The sequence below is a fragment of the Leptonychotes weddellii genome, chromosome 8, assembly GCF_054177405.1.
Source record: "Leptonychotes weddellii isolate Sample4059 chromosome 8, ASM5417740v2, whole genome shotgun sequence".
Classification (NCBI taxonomy): domain Eukaryota; kingdom Metazoa; phylum Chordata; class Mammalia; order Carnivora; family Phocidae; genus Leptonychotes; species Leptonychotes weddellii.
Genome location: NC_138376.1, coordinates 90,803,068 through 90,825,957, shown reverse-complemented (window position 1 = coordinate 90,825,957; position 22,890 = coordinate 90,803,068). Strand labels below are relative to the sequence as shown.

General features: G+C 38.0%; 1 protein-coding gene across 2 annotated transcripts in view; it reads left to right on the top strand.

Moving 5' to 3' along the window:
* The window catches only part of FAM184A (family with sequence similarity 184 member A), a 102,903-nt gene that overhangs the window by 31,263 nt on the left and 48,750 nt on the right, over positions 1-22,890 (top strand). For both annotated transcript variants that reach the window (XM_081828882.1, XM_081828883.1), the window contains exons 2-5: positions 13,287-14,141; positions 14,849-14,984; positions 16,771-16,952; positions 19,125-19,322. In XM_081828882.1, the coding sequence (XP_081685008.1) occupies positions 13,287-14,141; positions 14,849-14,984; positions 16,771-16,952; positions 19,125-19,322 (1,371 nt within the window). The remainder of the gene's footprint in view (positions 1-13,286; positions 14,142-14,848; positions 14,985-16,770; positions 16,953-19,124; positions 19,323-22,890) is intronic.

Genomic DNA, 22,890 nt, shown 5'->3' with positions numbered 1-22,890 from the left:
AGAACCCTCAGTTTGTTTCTCATATCTCATTTGTTTTTATGGCTGAGTAAAATTCCATTTTGTGTATGTATCACATCTTATTTATCCATTCATCTATCATGGACACTTGGGTTGCTTCTGTATGTTGGCTGTTGTAAATAATGATGCAATATACATAGGGGTACATATATCTTTTTGAATTTGTGTTTTTATTTTCTTCAGGTAGATACCCAGTAGTGGAATTAAAAGATTGTATGATAGCTTTGTTTTTCATTTTTTTTAATTTTTAATTTAAATTCAATTTAATTAACATATAGTATATTACTAGTTTCAGAGGTAGAATTTAGTGATTTATCAGTTGCATATAACACCCAGAGCTCATTCCATCAAGTACCCTCCTTAATGCCCATCACCCAGTTACCTCATCCCCCTCCAACCTCCTATTTTTAAATTTTTAAGGAACCTCTATACTGTTTTCCACAGTGGCTGCACCAATTTCTATTCCCACCAACAGTGCACAAAGATTCCTTTTCCACATCCTCACCACCACTTATTTCTTGTCTTTTTAATACTAGTCATTCTGACTCGATATCTCATAGTGGTTTGATTATTTCCATTTTCCTGGTGATTAGTGATGTTGAGCATCTTTTCCTGTGTCTACTGGGCATCTGTATGCCTTATTTGGAGAAATGTCTATTCAGGTCCTCTGCTCATTTTTTAATTGGATTGTTCATTTGTCGTTGTTGTTGTTGTTGTTGTTGCTGAATTGTATGAATTCTTTATATATTTTGGTTATTAACCCCTTATGGGATATGTCATTTGCAAATATCTTCTCCCAGTCACTGGGTTGCCTTTTCGTTTTATGGTTTCCTTTGCTGTGCAAAAGTTGTTAATTTTGGTGTAATCCCAATAGTTTATTTTTGCTTTTGTTTCCCTTACCTAAGGAGACATATCTATAAATACATTGCTAAGGTCAATGTCCAAGAGATTACTGCCTGTTTTCTTTTAGGAGTGTTATGGTTTCAGTCTTATATTTAACTCTTTAATCCATTTTGAGTTTATTTTTGTATATGGTGTAAGAAAGTGGTCTCATTTCATTCTTTTACATATGGCTGTCCAGTTTTCCTGGCGCCATTTATTGAAGAGACTGTCTTTTCCCTTTGTATATTCTTGCCTCCTTTGTCCTGTACTAATTGATCATATAGGTATGGGTTTATTTCTTGGCTCTCTCTCCTGTACCATTATTCTGTGTGTCTGTTTTTGTGCCAGTATCATACTAGTTTGATTATTGTAGCTTTGAGTGTATCATGAAATCTGGGATTGTGATACCTCCAACTTTGTTCTTCATTCTCAAGATTGCCCCGGCTATTTGGGATCTTTTGTTGTTCTTTACAAATTTTAGTAGTATTTGTTCTGATTCTGTGAAAATACTTACTGGTATTTTGATAGGGGTTGCATTGAATCTGTGGATTGTTTTGGGTACGATGGACATTTTAATGATAATCTTCCAGTCTGTGAGCATAGTATACCTTCCCATTTGTATCATCTTCATTTCTATTCATCAGTGTCTTACAGTTTTCAGAGTATAGGTCTTTTACCTCCTTGGTTAAATTTATTCCTAGATATTTTATTCTTGTTGGCACAATTGTAAATGGGCTTCTTTTCTTAATTTCTGTTTCAGCTATTTCATTTTTAGTATGTAGAAATGCAACAGATTTTTGTGTATTAATTTTGGAGCTGACAACTTTACTGAATGCATATATTTGTTCTAATAAGTTTTTGGTGGAGTCTCTAGGGCTTTCTATATATAGTATGTCATCTGCAGATAGTGACAGTTTTATTTCTTCCTTATCATTTGGGATTCCTTTTAGTTCTTTTTCTCATCTGATTGCTGTGACTAGGGCTTCTAGTACTATGTTGAATAAAAGCAGTGAGAGTGGACATCCATGTCTTGTTACTGATCTTGGAGGAAAAGTTTTCAGTTTTTCACCACTGAGTATGATGTTAGCTGTAGATGTCATATGTGGCCTTTATTCTATTGAGGTATATTCCCTCTAAGCCTGGTTTGTTGAGAGTTTGTTTTTTTTTTTTTAAATCATGAATGGGTGTTAAATTTTGTTAAATGCTTTTTCTGCATCAGTTGAGATGCATCTATTGAGATTTTTATCCTTCTTCATGTTAATATGATATATAACATTGATTTTGCAAATACTGAACCACTCTTACATCCCTGGAATAAATTCCACTTGATCATGGTGTATGATTTTTTTTTTTTTTTAGTGTATTGTTGAATTTGATTTGCTAATACTTTCTTGAGGATATTTGTATCTGTGTTCATCAGAGATATTAGCCTGTAGTTCTCTTCTTTTGTAGTGTCTGTCTGGTGTTGCTATCAGAATAATGCAGTCTTCTTAGAATAAATTTGGAACTCTTCTGTCCTTTTCTATTTTTTTGGAATAGTTTGAGAAGAAAGGTATTAACTCTTCCGTAAACGTTTGGTAGAATTTACCTCTGAAGCCATTTGGTCCTGGACTTTTGTTTGTTGGGAATTTTTTAATTACCAAGTCAATTTTGTTAAAAGTAATTGGTCTGTTCAGATTTTCTATTTTTTCCTGATTTGGTTTCAGAAGATTGTATGTTTCTAGGAATTTATCTATTTCTTCTAGATTGTCCAATTTCTTGGCATATAGTTTTTTTTATAATATTCTTTTACCATCCTTTGTATTTCTGTGCTGTCAGTTTCCTGTTTTGTATCTATTTATTTATCTATTTATCTTTTTTTCTTGATGAGGCTGGCCACGGGTTTATCAATTTTGTTGATCTTTTTGAAGAACTGGCTCTTGGTTTCATTGATCTTTTCAATTGTTTTTTTAGTCTCTATTTCATTTATTTCTGATCTAATCTTTATTATTTCCCTACTTTCTACTACCTTTGGGCTTTGTTTTTCTTCTTTTTCTTGCTACCTCAGGTGTAAGGTTAGGTTATTTATTTGAGATTTGTTTCTTGAGGTAGGCCTCAAGTTTATGTTAGAACTTCTTAGAACTGCTTTTGCTGCATCCCAAAGATTTTGGACCATTGTGTTTTCATTTTCATCTGTTTCCGTGTATTTTTGGTCTCCTCTTTGATTTGTTGGTTGACCCATTGGTTGTTTAGTAGCATGTTGTTTAGCCTTCATGTGTCTGTGTTCTTTCCAGGTTTTTTTTGGTTTTGTTTTGTTTTGTTTTGGGTAATTGATTTCTAGTTTCATACTTTTGTGGTTGGAAAAGATGCTTGATATGATTTCAGTCTTCTTAAATTTATTGAAGCTTGTTTTGTTGCCTAACGTGGAGAATATTCCATGCACACTTGAAAAGAATGTGTATTCTGCTGTTTGGGTATGGAAAGTTCTGTATGTATCTGTTAGGTCCATCTGGTGTAATGTATCATTTAAAGCACTGTTTCCTTATTGATTTTCTGTCTAGATGATCTATCCATTGATGTAAATATACCATCCCTTACTATTATTTTATTGCTGTCAATTTCTCCTTTTATGTCTGTTGTTTTCTATTTAGGTGCTCCTATCTTGGGTCCATAGACATTTACAGTTGTCATATCCTCTTGTTAGATTGATCCCTTTATCATTATGTAGTGCCTCTCTTTGTCTCTGGCTTACAGTCTTTGTCTTAAAGTCTATTTTGTCGGATACAAATATTACCACCCTGACTTTTGTGTTTTTTTGTGTGTTGGGGTTTTTTTGCTTCCATTTTTCTATCCCTTCACTTTTAGTCTGTTTGTTTCTTCAGGTCTGAAATAAGTCTCTTGTAGGCAGCATATAGCTGGGTCCTTTTTTTTTTTTTTTTAATCCATTCAGTCACCCTGTGTCTTTTGGAGCATTTCCTCTATTTACATTTAACCTTGCTGGGTAGAGTATTCTTGGTTGCAGGTTTTTCTCTTTCAGTACTTTGAATATCCTACTCCTTCCTGGCCTGCAAATGAATATCCTACTCCTTCCTGGCCTGCAAAATTTCTGCTGAAAAATCAACTGGTAGCCTTATGGGGTTTCTCTTGTATGTAATTGTTATCTTTTATTGCTTTAAAATTCTCTCTCTATCATTACAGCTTGCCATTTTAATTATTATGTGTCTTTGAGTGGACCTCCTTGGGTTCATCTTGTTAGGGACTGTCTGTACTTCCTGGACCTGAATGTCTGTTTCCTTCCCCAGATTAGGGAAATTTTCAGCTACTGTTTCTTCAAATAAGTTTTTTGCCCCTTTCTTTCTCTTTTCTCCTTTTGGGATTCCTGTCAAGTGAATGCTACTATGCTTGATGTTGTCACTGAGTTGCTTTAACCTGTTTTCATTCTTTATTATTTTTTTTTTGTTTTTGCTCTTCAACTTGGTTGCTTCCCATACACTGTCTTCCAGAGTGTGGATCCGTTCTTGTGCTTCCTCTAGTCTGCTGTTCATTCTCCAGTGATTTTTTTCAGTTACTTAATTCTTCTTCTCTGACTGGTTCCTTTTTATATTTTCTATCTCTTTGTTGAAGTTCTCACTGAGACCCTCCACTCTTTTCTCAAGTCCACTGAGTATCTTTATGACCATTACTTGGAATTCTTTATCAGTCATATTGCCTATCTCCATTTCACTTAGCTCTTTTACTGTGGTTTTGTCTCATTCTTTTATTTGGAAAGTATTCCTCTGTCTTCTCATTTTGTTTAACTCTCTGTGTTTGTTTCTATGTATTAGGGAGGTCAGCTATGTCTCCTGGTCTTGAAAGTAGTGACTTTGTGTAAAAGAGGTCTGTGGTGTCCTGTAATGCAGTACCCGCTGGTACCAGAATGAGGTTTTCCACTGAGTGTCTCCTGTGTGGGCTGTGTGTCCCCTACTGTTGTGACTGAGCCGTGTTTGCCTGCAGCCCAGATGGCTTCACTGACCTGCTTTTCCTACTGTGGGCATATTGGGCAGGGTTTGGTCCCCACACAGTTGAAAGGCCTCTCTCAGGTTGCCTAGAGCTCATTGGTGGGTGAGGTTGGGGTCAGGCTATTTATCTACAGTTAGCCTCTCTGCCATAACTACAGGCATAGAGGTTAACAGGGCTTGCTCCCTGTGTGGGCAGCTAAGAGGCTCAGCTGCTGGATCTGCAGACATGCTGATGTGCTGGGTTCCATCTCCCCCTCTCCTCTGAGTAGGAGTAAAACTTTAGGGTGGCACATGTCCCTGCTAGGGCTGCTTGTAGGGAGTGATGGGGCAGAAGCTACTTTGGAGGATGCCTGCTGAGGTGGGTTCCCAGGGAACGCAGTGCTAACAACATCAATGGAGAGTGTTAGTCTGGCTCCAGCAAGTGTCAGTTATCTAGGCTGGGGGAGGGGAAGAGAAATGGTGCCTGTCAGCACTATTATTCCTGGAGAAATCTGAACATCCCTGCCCCTCCAGTGCCCGTTCGGAGATTAGTAAATAAACCTTCATGTATAGCATAGGTGCTGTGTCTCTGGTTGAGTTAGTTATTATACTGGCTCTTTAAGGATGGGGACCCAGTTTCCTATTGCCCTTCAGCTCTCCTGGAGTTAAGCCCGCTGATTTTTTTTTTCTTTTTTCTAAGATTTTATTCATTTATTAGAGAGCAGGAGGGAGAGGGAGAGAGAATCTGAAGCAGACTGTGCTGAGCGCAGAGCCTGACGCAAGGCTTGATCCCATAACCACGAGATTATGATCTGTGTCAAAGCCAAGAGTCAGTGCTCAACCAACTGAGCCACGCTTAGCTCACTGAATTTTAAAACTCCCAAAGTTAAGGCTCATCGGTTTTCAAAGCCAGGTGTTATAGGGACTTGTATTCCTAGTACGGGTCCCTAGTGCCTAGAGTGCCTGGTGTGGGGTCTGATCCTCTCGCTTCTTTGTGCTTGTGGTGTTCCTCCTGTTTGTGGTTAGTTTCACAGAGGGGTTTGGTTCTCAGCCACGCCTATGCCCCTCCTACCCTTTTCGATGTGGCTTCCTCTCTATGATTAGTTGTGGAAGGTCTGTTCTGCCAGTCTTCAGGTCATTTTCAGAGTTAGTTGCATATATGTAGTTGTTACATCAGAGTGTCCATGGGAGAAGGTGACCTCAAGATCCTGAGAAGAAGTCTTAAACACATTTTATTAACATGCCCTTATATAGCTAAGTATGCTAATAATATGCCAGCTTCAAAAGATGAACCATTTCACAGAAACATTAGATTCCCTAATAAGCCACATAGAGTTCTTCGGTAATATTTGATAATTTGTGAAAATTTTACTTATACAGCTGGTCTGGGAGTACTTTTGAATATAAACGGTGGCATAGAGCAATGGTCCGTGTTACTGCTCTGGAACAGATAGGATAGATGCTGCATGGCAGAGTTCAAGAATCCACTATTTTTGAGAAGTTTTCTTAAGGCTCGAAGTAGCTTTTTGGTGAGTAGCTCAGTTAGAAGAACTGAGTGTTTAATAATAAAAGCATATTCTTCGTTCGTTTAAAATGTACAGGATCTTTTTTCAATTAATCTGAGATTGCTCTTTTATTACTTCATAAGTTTCCTTGTGCTTCATATAGTGCTTATGTACTTGAGGGTAAATCCTTTCTCCCTCCCTCCTCTCTCTCTCTCTCTCCTGTTGGTACGTTTTCTGTCTCTGACATTGATAAGAAAGGGAAAGTGAACAAGTTTCCAGAATTTTCAAATAAGCAAAAAATCAAGATTGAGACTGGCAGGAAAACATTTGGAGGAGCAGTGAGGAGGAGGATCTGCTCACGGTTGCTGTGTGTCTGAGTCTGTCCTCAGTGAGACGTACTGGGAAGACTGGGACTGGCCTCACTAGTAACATTAGTAGCATTGTCTACGGCCAGTGGGGAGAAGGTGCTGACGGCTCCTGTGCTCTATGAGGATGATTTCATCTCCCAATTATGGAGGAGTGTGAAGCCATCGGAAAGTAGTTGTCCATCTTCCCGCTCTCTCTACCTAAAACCTCAGTCTTCAGCTTTGCTCTCTTGGAGGACTTTTTCCTACTCTGAGCCAACACCAGTCTTTCCACCTGTGTTGGGGAATCCTGACCTTAGCCTTTCTCCATGACTTCGGTTCCATAGTTGACCCTTCCTGGTTCACATTTTCAGTCCCTCTTTTAAAAAAAGCACTCTCCCTGGATTCTGCTGCCTCCTAGTTGTCCCTAGTTGTTTCTCTTACCCACAATTTCTTGGAGTTTTTTCTCTACTAGTGGACTGCCTCCATTCACTTACCATCCACTCACCCACTTTTGCCACTTATCCTCCAGCTCTTCCCGCCCCATTCTACCAAATGTGCTCTCAAAGACCTACTTCTGAGATTTAGGTTCTGAATGCAGGGGCTTTGAGTCCTCATTTTTCTTGATTTCTGTGCAGCCTTCGACAAGATCTACTGTCCATCCCTTGCTTCTTAGACCTTGGTCCTTCGTCTAAAGGTCCTCATCTCTCCAGGACGATGCCTCTGTCTGTGGGTCCTCATCCTCCCTGCCACCCCTGAACCTGTCCAAGGCCTGGTCCTCAGTCTTTTTCACTCTTTCTCAGTAGTTTCTTCCCTCTGGATCCCATTCAGCCCAACAGCTACAAGTACCTCTGCAGTGTGAGCATGTCTACCCTTCCAGCTCTGGAACCCATTTTTCCCTTCACAGAGTCCTGTGCTTTTTCCATCTCTGTGCCTTCTGCTCTTACTGAGCCTTTGGCCCAGGATTCTCTCTCTATAGCTTCCCGCTTAAAATTCTCACTAAATGAAGAGATCCTGGTTAAGATAAAGTAAGCATTTCACTCAGAATAAGGGGAAACTCCTACATTACCATTGTCACTCCCACCCCTTGCAAAGACTCATTTTGTATTCTCCTTTGTATAACTTACTGAAATTTTACTTTGACTAATGGAGTAAATATTTCTTTAAGGTTGTCTCTACCAAGCAGCATGAGAGCAAATACCATGTATGTGCATTCAGTTCACAGTTGTGTTTACTGTGCCAGTTATAGGTCTTGGCACATAGCAGGTGTGCAATATATTTTTGCTGAAGGGAAGAATAAATGAAGTAGGAATTGACCGTTAAAGATTTGCCAGTATGTTATCAAATTTTAACTAGGTAATTGGATTTTTAAAAATTTTCTCAAGGGGCGCCTGGGTGGCTCAGTCGTTAAGCGTCTGTCTTCGGCTCAGGTCATGATCCCGGGGTCCTGGGATCGAGCCCCACATCGGGCTCCCTGCTCTGCGGGGAAGCCTGCTTCTCCCTCTCCCACTCCCCCTGCTTGTGTTCCCTCTCTCGCTGTGTCTCTCTCTGTCAAATAAATAAAAAATCTTAAAAAAATAAAAATAAAAATTTTCTCAAAATACATGTTCTTTCTCGTAAGTAAAATGATTAACATTCAATATTCTTTAAAAAATTTAAGAATGACTTTTATAAATGTTTTATTTCAGTGGGTGATTTTTAAGGAAATTTTCAGGGTATCTGTTGGTAATTAATGAATGTTTCTTTAATTTTCCCTTTCAGTTTGATTGTTAGGTTTTTCTAAAATGAAAGCATTTTGAGTATTGATTATTATTTTAGCATAATTAATGTTAATCTTTTAAAAGGGTTTAATGTTTTCTAACTGTAATAGTAACATATATTCATTATTGAAGGTTCAGAAATACTGAATATCTCCAATTAAAATTTGGTTTATTTCTTTACATACCTTTAATATGTATCTGCACACACATACACACATTTTTCCCTCTATAAGATTGGATCTTATTGATACAGCATTATGGTCTCTTACAGGCTTTTTCTTATATTATGAAATATTCTTCTAAATAAGATGTGCATTTTAATGGCTTCACGATACTACATTGTATGAATTTACCATCATTTATTCAATGATTCTGTTACTTTAACAGTGTTAAAACTGTTGGTATAACATGCAACAGTTTAGCTTAACATTTTAAGCTAATATACACACACTTTTCAATGAAAGTACTTTATTACTAATGAGTTAGATTTTAGTGGGAACATATTTATATATTGCCAATGTATTAGTTCAGTCTGCCATGACAAAGAACCATAAACCTTCCCACTGTATCTTCACATGGCTGAAAGAGAAAGGAAGCAAGCTCTCCAGTGTCTCTTATGAAGGCACTGATCCCATCATGAGGACACCACCCTCACAATCTTGTCTAAATTTAATTATGTCCCAAAGGCCCCATCTCCAAATACCGTCATAATGGCAGCTCAGGCTTCAATAGATGAATTTTGTTCGGGGAGGGAGATGGACACAATTTGGTCCATAGCAGTCAACAATGAGAACTATTTCAGAAACAATTTGTTGTTCCCTAAGTAGCATTTTAAAAACTAGGACATAGAATTGTTTTTATTTTATCCATGGGTAAGATTATCTGAAAATCTTCATAGAAAAAGTAAAAATTCTAACTATTCCTTATTCATCATGGAATATATAGTTAAATTATGCATTATTGGCATAAAATGGCACTGTGAAATTACATGAAATTGCTGAAATGATTGTACTGTCCCATTCTCTGAATGTTCATAGTTCCAGAAAAACTGCAGGTGGCTCTTAATGTCTAGAGACATTAGAGACTTTCCTTTTCCTGTGTGGAAAATAACAGCCAATTTTATGGGTGATTATTATCACTTACTGAAGTTTCTTCTAAAATTAGTCTCATTCTGTCCATAAATGATACAACTAATAAAAACGGTTTACCATCTTATAGTGCTTTATATTTTTTGAAAAATCTTTGTTTAACATCATTTTTTAAATGTCAGTGATAGATTGATCTTATAACAATGTCACTAGAATAGAATAAATATCTCTATTTAATATTTGAGAAACTTGAAGCTTGGAGAAATTAAGTTATCTTACCTAGGGTCAAAAATCCAGTTTGGATCAATTCTATTACTTCAAGTCATATCTTCTATGTGTTCAAAGAATCTACAACATTTCTGTTTCTTTGGTCTGAGAAATAGTAATTAATCAGAGAAAGATACTTTAAAATGGTTACCTTTGTAATTATGTAGAAAAGTGAACAGTTAGAGGATACTACATCTTGTTAATGTTAACTCGAAAATTCATATATAGCATTCTCATTTAAAAATAGTATCATTAAATAGTGGTATATTTTAAATGGTCATTTAAGAGCACTATTGGGGCCCCTGGGTGGCTCAGTCACTTAAGCGTCTGCCTTTGGCTCAGGTCATGATCCCAGGGTCCTGGGACCGAGCCCCGCACTGGGCTCCCTGCTCAGCAGGAAGCTTGCTTCTCCCTCTCCCCCTCTTGTGTTCTCTCTCTTTCAAATAAATAAATAAAATCTTTTTAAAAAAATAAAAGCACTATCGGGGCGCCTGGGTGGCTCAATCGGTTAAGTGTCTGCCTTCGGCTCGTGTCATGATCTTGGTCCTGGGATCGAGCCCCACATCGGGCTCCCTGCTCAGCAGGGAGCCTGCTTCTCCTTCTCACTCTCCCTCTGTGCTCTCCCTCTCTCTCTCAAATAAATACATGAAATCTTTAAAAAAAATAAAATAAAAGCACTATTAATTTGTTATTATGCTTGGCATCCTTTTATTGTTCCATTTTAAGTTTTTAGAAACTTTATTTTAACATTGTTGTCCTGAAGATATTGTTATATGGCCAGTAGAATATTGTATTTCTTTTATATAATATAGCTTCAGAATCAAATAATTGGTTTTCTTAATGTGTGAGTTGTTGTGGTCGGAACCCTGGACTATTTGAGACTAAACAAAGCTACTGCAAATTCAGATATTTTTTATTTTTGGCTGATAAGATGGCATGTGTATATCATCAGAACAGGAGTCAGTAGTAAGGTCTCTTTTTTACAACTCCTCAACTTTGCTGTTGTAGTGGGAAAACAACTGTAGGCTATCCATATGCAAAGGGGAATAGCTGTGCTCCAATAAAACTATTTACAGAGACAGGCAACAGCCATATTGGGCCTGCAGGTCCCAGTTTGCTGACCCCTGGATTAGAATATCAAGTGAAATAGAGCTCTTCACCATACTATTTCCCTATTATTTGTTAGCTGCTTTATTTACTTAAATTCTATTCTTTTTAACTTAATGCTTTCATTTTGTATGCTACTGTGCTTTTATATCATCAGCTATTTTTCTAGGCTCTCTAACATAACTCGCACAGCTTTCCGACACTGTTGTCAAGACCCCCAAATTTAATCAACTGAACGTTTACTGAGTTTCAGGACTGAGTGGTGGTAAGGAAATGGAGGTACTGGATTTAAAGAAAGACAGACTCCCATGGATTTGGGTGGTCTTGGAAGACTTATTAAAGGATACAGGACTTGAGGTGACCCTTCAAAGACTGCAAGGAAATGAAGTATTAGAAAAAAGAGAAGAGTATTTAGAGGCACCTGGGTGGCTCAGTCAGTTAAGCATCTGCCTCCGGTTCAGGTCATGATCCCGGGGTCCTGGGATCGTGCCCTGCATTGGGCTCCCTGCTCAGCAGGAAACCTGCTTCTCCCTCTTCCTCCCTCCCTGCTTGTGCTCTCACTCTCTCTCTCACTTTCTATAAATAAATAAATAAATAAATAAATCTTTTTTAAAAAGAAGTTTATTATATTTTTAGAAGATTTTATTTATTCATTTAACAGAGCACACAAGCAGGGGGGAGTGGTAGGCTGAGGGAGTCTCATCCCCAGTTATGTGGAATCCCACCAAGAGTGGTCCTTTTCAAGATCATTTCCTGGGATAAAATGAGGAAAGTGTGACTTGTTTTTCTCTAGGGATTCCTTCTCTTTGCATTATCTCTTTTCCTTCCACGTGCTTCATATGATAGATAAGGGATGCACACAGACTGCCCTGGGAAGGTCTGAGACCTGTGGCCTGTAGCACTCTAGCAAATGGACTTCTTTCCAGCTGGTTGGTGTGTTTTTCCCTAGTGCCTCTTTTAGCCTTTTCTGGGCATCCACATGCTAGGCAGGTATGACCCTGGGGGAGGGTTGTAGGAGACCACCAACTTTCTTGGGTTATAAGCTACCTTTAAGCTTAAATGTGTAAATGAAAGGAGTCTTCCATGGGGATCTTTGCTAGCTCATTAGGGACATAACCTGAGATTTGGAATTAGAGTTATTTAAAAAAAAAAAGAGAGAGAGAGAGAAACTATAAATAAGCATTTATTTCCCTCTGTTGCACATATTTTCCTTTGGAGGTAGCTAGCAGGAGAAGTAGCTGGCAAGAATAATGGGGTCTTGCCATCTCTCAGTCTTTTCGCCTTTGTTATGATTACATCTCACAAAATAGAGCAGACCAAGTGAATATATGGTAGGGAATTGATTCTGGAAGACAGGGCCCTGTGTGGAAAGAGTGAAGCCTCTGCAGTGGGGTAAGTCTCCAACATTTCTAAAGCCAGAATAAGATCACATTAAAATGAGCAAAGCTCCAGGACACTGATTTTTAGCTTCTGGATAGTTGGATTGTATAGTGTTCATTTCTTTTTACTTCAGAAGAAAGTGGGTGCATCTCTAAGCCTTAAGTAATAGTCATGAATATTGTACTATTTGACTACAGTGGTATGATGGAGGGTATCAAAGAACATGCAAGAATGGGAGCATTACTATAAAGGGACTATGTTGTCATTTGGAATTAAGGTCGGGGAAATCTTAATGGAATCACTAAAATCCAAGGACTAAAATGAAAATAAAGACCTGTACCCAGGACACTCTGGTCTAGGGACCTGGCTTGCCTGGAGACAGGAAAAATTAGGGAGTGAGTAAAACTACAGTGTTTGATTTGTGAGCAGAAAAGTATGAATTGGATTTTGTAAGGAGACGACTAGGAACTTGAAGATAAGAGGATTAGCCTTAAAAACAGACCATAGGGGAATTAGAAAAGAAAATCTCTAAATTTAGAACCTACCAGACATTAAACAGTTGAAAGAGGCCTTTAGGAAGAGTTAGGGCCTAGATGCAAAGCGTCTCTTCCTCTGGGACACTTGTGTAGGGCAGATACTTACTCTGAGGCTTTTCTCCTGACCCTCATCCCCAAGCTAGACTGGGCCATATGGAAAACTCCTTTCTTCTAGGCCACGGGGCCTCCTTTGTCTCTTTTCTCCTCACTGTTTGATTTGTAGTGAAGTCTTCCGGTGCAACTTTTAAGGTTGGACTAAGGTAAAACTAGCTAAGTAAATCAATCTATGAATCCAAAACGATGCATGAAGCTTCAGTATTTAGTATTTACCATAGCCAATATTATGTGTGTTGAATAATATCAGTCCAAATGAAAGAATTAACTTCCAGTAAGAAAAGAACATGGTTTGCTGAATTTCTTCTCCCTTTTTCAAAATCATGCAGGTAATATATGCTTTAAACACTAAAAATGATGAGCATGAATCTGCAATCCAAGCCCTCAAAGATGCTCATGAAGAAGAAATCCAACAGATTCTTGCAGAAACAAGAGAAAAAATACTGCAGTATAAAAGCAAAGTGACAGAGGAGTTAGACCTTAAGAGAAAGATTCAGGTTTTAGAAGCATCATTAGAAGATCACATAAAAATGAAGCAGCAGGCTTTGACAGAATTTGAAGCTTATAAGCACAGAGTTGAGGACATGCAACTCTGTGCAGAAGCCCAGCATGTCCAACGCATAGTAACCATGTCTAGAGAGGTTGAAGAGATTAGAAGGAAATTTGAGGAAAGATTACGGAGTTTTGGACAACTCCAGGTACAGTTCGAAAAAGACAAACGCTTGGCATTGGAAGATTTGCGAACTGCTCACAGACGGGAGATCCAAGAGCTGTTGAAGTCACAGCAGGATCACAGCGCCTCGGTCAGTAAAGGGCAGGAGAAGGCAGAGGAGCTGCACAGGATGGAGGTGGAGACTTTAAACCAAACACTGGAAGAGCTAAGACTTGAACAGAAAAAGCTCATTGAGGATTATGAAGGCAAGTTGAATAAAGCTCAGTCCTTTTATGAGCATGAGCTTGATACTTTGAAAAGGTCACAGCTTTTTACAGCAGAAAGCCTACAAGCTAGCAAAGAAAAGGAAGCTGATCTTAGAAAAGAATTTCAGGGACAAGAAGCAATTTTACGAAAAACCATAGGAAAATTAAAGACAGAGTTACAGATGGTACAGGATGAAGCTGGAAGTCTTCGTGACAAATGCCAAAAGCTTCAGATAGCACTTGTTACAGCAGAGAACAGCGTTCAGGTAAGTAAAGCATGTCACATTCAACATACAGATTTTTCCCCCCAGTTTTGTCTTTCTCTTTCCAATTAGACTACTTTAACTTTTTTTTTTCCATTTTGCTTTCTCCTACTTTTCCTTTGTGAGAAAATCCATAAAGGGGTAATTTTTACTACTCTGTAGTTATTATTTCCAACTCTAACTTCAGATATTAAAGGCCCATAAAGATAACTTAAAATCTTACTGATTATGAAAGGATTTTATTGAAATAACATGTTAATATTTTTCACAAGTGGCTTGGGAGAGTTAAAATATTGTTTTCTCCTTTACCTTCATTAATAATGATCTGCCCAGACAATGAACAAAAAATTGATTGCTTTATAAACCTGAATTAAATAGGCATATGGCACATGTTTGAAAAAAAAAGTCACGAAGTCCCTACAAATTTTGTTTTATTGGCATAGAAAATTTCAAGGCTGTTTTTAATATCTGTGCAGTATTGAGTGGATTAGAAGGGGTAGAATAGTCTTTCATGATTGAGTCATACGATTTATGAAGATAAGTTATAAGTGTTATCAAAACAGATTTAAAAGTAGGTATTATTAACTGTGACTTTTGAATAAGAGAAAGTTGATGCTTGTAATTTAAGTGAATTAGCATCATTAGCTTAGCTAATTAATTAGCTCAGCATCATTCTTGCATTTTAATAATGGCTATTTGATCATTCTTAGGTTCTTCAGAAACAGCTTGATGATGCCAAGGAGGGAGAGATGGCCTTGTTGAGCAAGCACAAAGAAGTGGAGAGTGAGCTAGCCACAGCCAGAGAACATTTACAACAACAAGCTTCAGACCTTGTCCTCAAAGCTAGTATGTGCGACCACATTTCTTGGTATATTCCTCAGCTAAAACCAACAGTAAAATGTTAATTCAAGACAAAATTTGCTTTTTCTTCTCATACTTTAAAATTATTTAGACTCTAAACATGTTAAAGGACTCTAATTTCTTCTTAATCATAAGTTAGATAAGCAAATGATAACTTATTTTTAGGAATATATATTTATAGAAAAATTAAGAGATAGCAAATCATTCACTAAAAGAACAATGAAGCATTCTTTCTAAAAGGTTTTTTGTTCTTTAAAAACATATATTTAAAAAAACCCATATGTTTTAAAGTATTTAAATATTGGAACTTTGTGTGAATTACAATGTTTCATTTCATTTGGTTTATTAATAGGGGTCATTTTACACACTAAAGCTGAGTTGCCCATCCTGCTATGGCTGATGTGCTCATTTCATAGCCCATAATAGAGGAGGTGGTGACCCATGTCATATACCCAAGTGTTTATTGTGCCAGGTAAAGCCATTTGAACTCGTTCTCTGAGGATGTCATTTGATTGGCTCATCAGCGAATCCCATATAACCTTTCCCCTAAGTAGGAGTTTTTCAACTTTAATGTGTATGAAAATCACCCCAAAGGGCTTGTGCAACCACAGGTGCTGGGTTCCAGCTTCAGAGCTTCTGAGACAGTAGGTCCGGGATGTTCTTCATTCCCAGTGAGGGCTCCAGGTCTGCTGGTCCAGAGCACATTGAGAATCACTGCCCTAACACAAGCTTTCTGAGACCCTTTTTCTCATACTCATTGTTCATCTCTCTTTCTCTCTCATCGCCCCTTCCCTTTTTTGTTGTTGTCATTTAGTTTTTCTTTGATAACCTCGCTGTCCTTATCTGTCTCTTAATCCACCTTAGTTCTTTATCACATCTCTTGTCTAAAACAATTCAGTTTCAGCCAAATAGCTGCCTGCCGTATTTACTGCCTACATACAGATTTCTTTGTCTTTTATGAGAATTTGAAAAAAGAAGAGATTAGAAAAGAACAGAGTACTCATTTTGGTGCCATAGTACTAGTCAGTACATCCTCTGTTTTACTCCCAAGGATATTATATACATCCCTGAGGAGTTGCTTCTCCTTCAACTTGTTTAGTTGGAAATCTTAAAAAAAAAAAAAATGATTCCTGGGTATTGGGGGCAACATCGGTGATATGAAAATGGAGTTCTTTTTTTTTTTTTAGGTTCTTTCAACTTTTTTTTTTAACCATATGTTTTTTTTTTATTTTATTATGTTAATCACCATACATTACATCATTAGTTTTTGTACATCATTAGTTTTTGATGTAGTGTTCCATGATTCATTGTTTGTGTATAACACCCAGTGCACCATTCAATACGTGCCCTCTTTAATACCCATCACCAGACTAACCCATTCCCCCCACCCCTCTCCCCTCTAGAACCCTCAGTTTGTTTCTCAGAGTCCATAGTCTCTCATGGTTCATTTCCCCCTCCGATTTCCCCCCCTTGGGGAGGGTATGTGCTATGGTGAGCACTATGAAATGTGTAAGACTGTTGAATCACAGACCTGTACTTCTGGAACAAATAATACATTATATGGGAAAAATGGACTTCTTTCTAGTTTAAATTATTCTACTTGGATAAGTATTCCCATGGTATTTCTATTTTATACAGATTTCTGAAGAAATCAAAGTACTATTTGTACATGCAGACTCAGATAGTAAGTACAACTGTGTCATTAAATATAAACTGTTTTATACCACAATGCAATAGATTTTAAAGTGAAGGTTTTCTTTTGGGGGCATAGGTCATATTGGAATGCTTCAAGCAACTCAAATGACCCAGGAGGTTACAATTAAAGATCTAGAATCAGAAAAATCAAGGGCCAATGAGAGATTATCTCAGCTTGAAGAAGAAAGAGCTTTTTTGCAAAGCAAAACTCAGAGTCTGGATGAAGAGCAGAAGCAGCAGATTTTGGAACTGGAGAAGGTAAAAAGCAGTGGAATCCCTGTCCTCTCTCCCCGCCACCAAAGAAAGGAAAAGAAAAAAAAGTTCAGTTTTCATCTTTTTCAAATTTGATTTAAAGTGTTTACTTCTTCACGGTAACAGTCTATCTCTTAATTCTAGTAAGTTTTTGTTTTTGAGGAAAAATGGTATATAGCTGTACTATCCCATATTGTGTATGTGTTCAGAATATTACTAACAATTTATAATGTAGAAACTTAAGACATTTCAACCTATTTCAACCAGAAACTGAATAAACTTTTATTCCGGTGGAATGTACATTTGTGGTTAATCGTATATGTTTTTGTATTAATGAAATATATTATTGCATATACACCTAGGAAATTTCTATAAAACTAAAAAGAACAACAAGCATCAAGATCTGAAAATTCATACACCAACATATTGAATTTCTAGATTAAACAAATCAGACCTATCACTTGTAGAGTAATTGCTAAATATTTATTGCAATTTTTCAGATATTCACAATACTGAGTGGGAGTTTTGGATACTTCTTTTTCTTTCCCTCAAGAACCAAGCATATTCAAAACCTTGCCCCTTGCTCACCTCCTATTTATTCCTTACCCAAGTGTCGTGTGGTTTCTCTTAGCACCACTCCACAGAATCTATGTTTGTTCCAGCCTCCAGTGACATTCTGGTTGCTGGACTTGGTGAATCTTGTCCAACTGTGGTACTTAACTCCTCTCCGATTTACAGCGTCTCTGTTTTGGTGTTTCACATTCTCGCACGTTTTCCTCCTGTCTCCTCGGCCTTGAAGTCTTATTTCAGAGCTTCCTTCTTCAATCTGTTCCCTATCCTTGATGCTCCCCAGCATTTTCACCTCATTCTACAGGCTCATCCATTCTAGAAGCATAAAACTTGTTCAGTGATCGCTCCCAAATCTTACTCCTTTTTTCAACCGGTAGCACTAAAGTCCATCTAGTTTGGTAATTTCAGTCATTATTGACTGCTTTTATCTGTTACCAAGTCCTATTGATTTTCTACTCCCTGTCTTCATACCCTTTCACAGATTCTAGATTTAGGTTTAGGTAATTGTGGCCTGGATTTCAGTTACAACTTCCTAAACACTCCCCCTGCCTCAGTCAACTCACCAGCCTACTGCCAACGTGATTGTTGTGAAAAATATGTCAATTATGTAATTGCAATGATTTCTCATTCCTATCATAATGAAATCCGGAGTCCTTGGCAGAAAAGACCCTTTCTCATCATTTGACTCCTGCCTCCTGCTGAGCCTTATCCCTCACCACTGTCAGCCTCGTATCTTCTGTTCTGTCCATACTGCTCAGCTGCATGGTCTTCCTGTCTTACCTGAACTTCACCACCGCAGACTACCGCTCATCTTTCAAAATGCTGGAAATGGTTGTGAATTCAGGCTTTTGACATCAAATCTAGGTTTGAAATATTCTCATCTCTCATTTCCTGATGGGCTTGTGAGAATTAAATGAGAGAATGTGTCATCAGCAGCTCACATGTTTTTTCTTCTGGAAAGCTTTCCCTGATGTATATATGTATGTATGGGTGGGTGTGGGTGTCTCTCTCTCTCTCATACACACATCCTTTCCCACCCCATCCAGGTTCTCCCTCTCTCTCTTTCTCTCTCTCACACACACACACACACACACACACACACCCTTTCCCACCTGTTCCAGGTTAGACTCCTTTACTGTATACTCTTACAACACATGATGTACACTCCTTTCATAGAATTTATAAAATTATATTGCCACTGTCTTTTGCCTTTTTCCCATCATTAAACTGGGGCTGCTTAAAAGGCATATAACTGGCACTCAATAAAATTAGATTGAATAACATCATCTGAGTGGGTAAATTGGTAAGCCATTTTGTGTACAGCTTTGACATACAGGAAGCCTTTCTCGTAAGCTCACAGATGTGCTAACTTGCACTTGGTTCTAACCTAATAATACTCTACTTTATCACTTGTGTTAAAAGTATTCATTTTGCCTGTGCTACCCTGTCATTTTCTGAGAACACCAATGATGTAATCTCATGTCCAAAGTGTAAATCCCGTAGTGCTCAGTTCATTCAAGTTTATGTATTTATTGAGTATTCAAAATACTAATATCAGTAATGAAAAAAGCAGGTACAGTTATTGATCTTTATTTGCTTTAATTTTAGAAAGTAAATGAAGCAAAGAAAACTCAGCAAGAATATTATGAGATGGAGCTGAAAAACCTGCAAAATAGATTGGAAGGGGAGGTAGCTCAATTAAATGAGGCTCATTCTAAGACTTTGGAAGAATTAGCTTGGAAGCACCATGTGGCAATTGAGGCTGTCCACAGTAATGCAACTAGGGATAAGAAAAAACTGCAAGTGGTGAGTACAAATTCAACGTAGCCTTGCATTGTTAAACTGGAGGGGTTTCTGTAATGATCCAGTGTGACCCATATTGTGGAGTAAATGAGTTGCTTCATTCTGATGGCTGCTCTCTCATAATCACTTTGTAAATCGTGATTCAAAGAGTAACATAGTTAAAAACTGTTGACAAGAGATGTAGTTTGGTAAATTGATATGAAGCATTCCTACTTTGTGTAAGCCATAGTAGAAACACTCCCTTGATCTTGAGCTGTCTCTTCATGAGACAGCATCTTAGATGTGCTCCTCAGGAAGCCTCAACTAGTTGAAGCACTTTCTCCTGTAGATGTAGAAAAAGCAAGGTGTCTGACAGATGTGGGCCCTACACTGAGCTCTTTGCTTACTAGCTGCCTAATCTTGGCTCTCAAAAGCCACACCTCAAGCTCCTCATCTGACAGAGGAAGATAAAATCCATCTTGTAATGTTCCTGTGAGGGTTAAGTGAGATAAAGTGTTGAGAACTCATACATGTCCTAGCATATAGTGATAAATAAATGTTAATTATTGGGGCACCTGGGTGGCTCAGTCGGTTAAGTGTCTGCCTTCGGCTCAGGTCATGATCCCAGGATCCTGCGATCGAGTCCCATATCAGGCTCCCTGCTCAATAGGGAGCCTGCTTCTCCATCTCCCTCTGCTGCTCTCTCTCTCAAATAAATAAAACCTTTAAAAAAATAAATAAATGTTAGTTATTAGTATTTCTTACTGTGTGCCAGGCACTGCAGTGATGTTTTCCTTCTGTTTTATTTAATCCTCACAACACTCGCATAGGTTTAATTGCTATACCCTTCTTCCTGAAGGAGGGTAGATGATGGGGGATGGAGAGGTTAAACACTTGCACAAACACATGCACTAGTAATCAGTCAGGTCTTGAACTCAGGTCTCAGATATCAAATCCTAAGACATTTAACCACCACACATAGGCATGTATTCATGATGGTTGTTATATGTTTTATGTAATAGCATTTTACAGTTTACTAAGCATTCTTGTATATTCTTTATTACTTAAGACTTGGAGATTAATGTCGTTTTATTATATAGATGGTGAAATAGGTTTAGTAAACCTAAATGATTTATTCAGTACCACTAACCTAGTAAATAGTAGAGGCTGTATCTGAATTGAGACCTTTGCCTCTATGTCTCTTCCTTTTGTGAAAACTAGTTGGAAAAAATATTCAACACCTGAACTTAATTAAAAATTCAAATAAAACTTCCAGTTAGAATGTTATTTCTATCTAAACTTATTATTTTATGTTTATGTAGCTGGAGACAAAACTTAATGACATGTTATTTCTCAAAATTGTGGTTGTTGGTTTCTCTGTGCCAGCTCACTATTCCAGAACAAATTTGTACAGCTTTAATTATGTGGTACATGTGCATGCTTACTGACTATACGTATGTGCCAAGAGCTCAGGGATTTAGAGGGAAGTATTTAGTGGTAACTGCTGCTTCAGTTAGCTCTTCCATAGCTATTTTTTGTTACTATTTTTTTCATTTCTACATCCCTTATTCACCTTAGCCTTTTCCTCTCTTTTCGTAGTATTTAACTTGCAGGTGTTCTGCCTTTTGTCTCTCTTTATTCCTCTGTATTAAGTTCTAAGTACTAGAATCTTAGACTAGAATCTAAGTACTAGAACCACCCAGGTGCCCCAATAATTAACATTTATTTATCACTATATGCTAGGACATGTATGAGTTCTCAACACTTTATCTCACTTAACACTCACAGGAACATTACAAGATGGATTTTATCTTCCTCTGTCAGATGAGGAGCTTGAGGTGTGGCTTTTGAGAGCCAAGATTAGGCAGCTAGTAAGCAAAGAGCTCAGTGTAGGGCCCACATCTGTCAGACACCTGTATTAAGTTCTAAGTCCTAGAATCAAGGCATCTTTCATCAATATCATTTTTGCCTCCTTACTTCCCTCCTAATTATCCCCCTGCCTGTTGAATTTCAATTTCTGAGCCACCTAAAAATCTGCTTTATGCTATTTACATTTCTTGCAATCTTTCTTTAAAATGTGCTTGCTATAAAACAGATGACATGAATTTCCTGTGTGTGAACATAGTCAAAACTCATGATAGCTTTATCTGTACCCTTCTCTTTTCTCAAAATAACTTATCACTTGCTGCTTCATTCCTCTCTTGCCTAGCTAGCTCATGTCTGAGCCTAAGCTCAAACCACCCTCCTTTTAGAATAGTCTTTCTCCAATGTCAAATTATCTTTTATTTATTTATTTATTTGACAGAGGGAGAGAGACAGCTAGAGAGGGAACACAAGCAGGGGGAGTGGGAGAGGGAGAAGCAGGCTTCCTGATGTGGGGCTGGATCCCAGGACCCTGGGATCATGAAGTGAGCTAGAGGCAGATGCTTAATGACTGAGCCACCCAGGTGCCCCTGAAATTATCTTTTAAAGAATATTTACCGAAAGGTGACTTCTCCATTCCTTATTAGTTATCAAAAGGGATTATATTTTCTTTCATAAATCTAGTTTACCCACCGTATTTGAAAGTGAATATATAGAGAATCCATGCAGAAAAGAGTTAACATAGCAGGCCTGAAGCTGCTGTCCTTAGAAAGGGGGGGGAGGGCAAGTTTGGCCCTTGCTAGTATCTGGGAACTTGAATTTCAGGAAGGTTTCCACCATTCCCTAATAAGAATGGCTCATGTGCCTAAAGGGTTTATGCAAACAATATGGTTTGTGCTGAACATCTGCTTTCCTTCTTGAAGTCTGGAAGTTTGGCACATGCTAGTCAGAGGGTACTACGTCATTAGCTCCCAATGAAAAACGTGGGCACTGAGTCACTCATGAGTTTTTCTGGTAGACAGCATTTCACATCATTGTCACAACTTTCTGGAGAGTCCTGTGTGAGAGGACTCTTGAAAACTTATGCGTGGTTTTCTGCAGACTTCGCCCCATACACATTTTCCCTTTGCTTAGTATCCTTTTGCTGTATGATAAATTATAGCTGTGAGTATGACTAGATGCTGAATCCCGTGTGTCGTCCCAGCAAATCATCAAACCTGGACTTTGCCTTGGGAATTCCATAGAACCCTGTTTATTCCTCTTCCTACCTTACACTGTAGAAACATTGAATTGCTTGTAACATACCAGGCTCTTTGCACCGCCGTGGTTTTTGCACAGGTTTCTTCTGTCTTCTCTTTCCCTCTTTCTTCATCACCTTTTCTTACTGATGCACTCCTTCAGACTTGACTTAGGAATTGTGTTCTCTGTGCAGGTTTCCTCACCAAGCTAGAACTTATCAGCTCTCCATCCACATATCCCTGTAGTCCCTATGGTCATTTTAATTTTCATCACATATTCTTTAATTGCTTGTTGACCTTTAGCTTGTTAAGGGCAGACCCCATGTCTTACTGCCTGTGTATCCCAAGTATTATTAAGTAGCATGACAAATAGTAGGCGTTCTTCAGTAAGTTTCAATTTTACCGGTATTGCTTCTTTTGATGCCTTAATTTTGTACTTAGTAATTCTTGACTATGTTCCAGTGTTCCAGAACTGTTCCTGGATTTTTTTT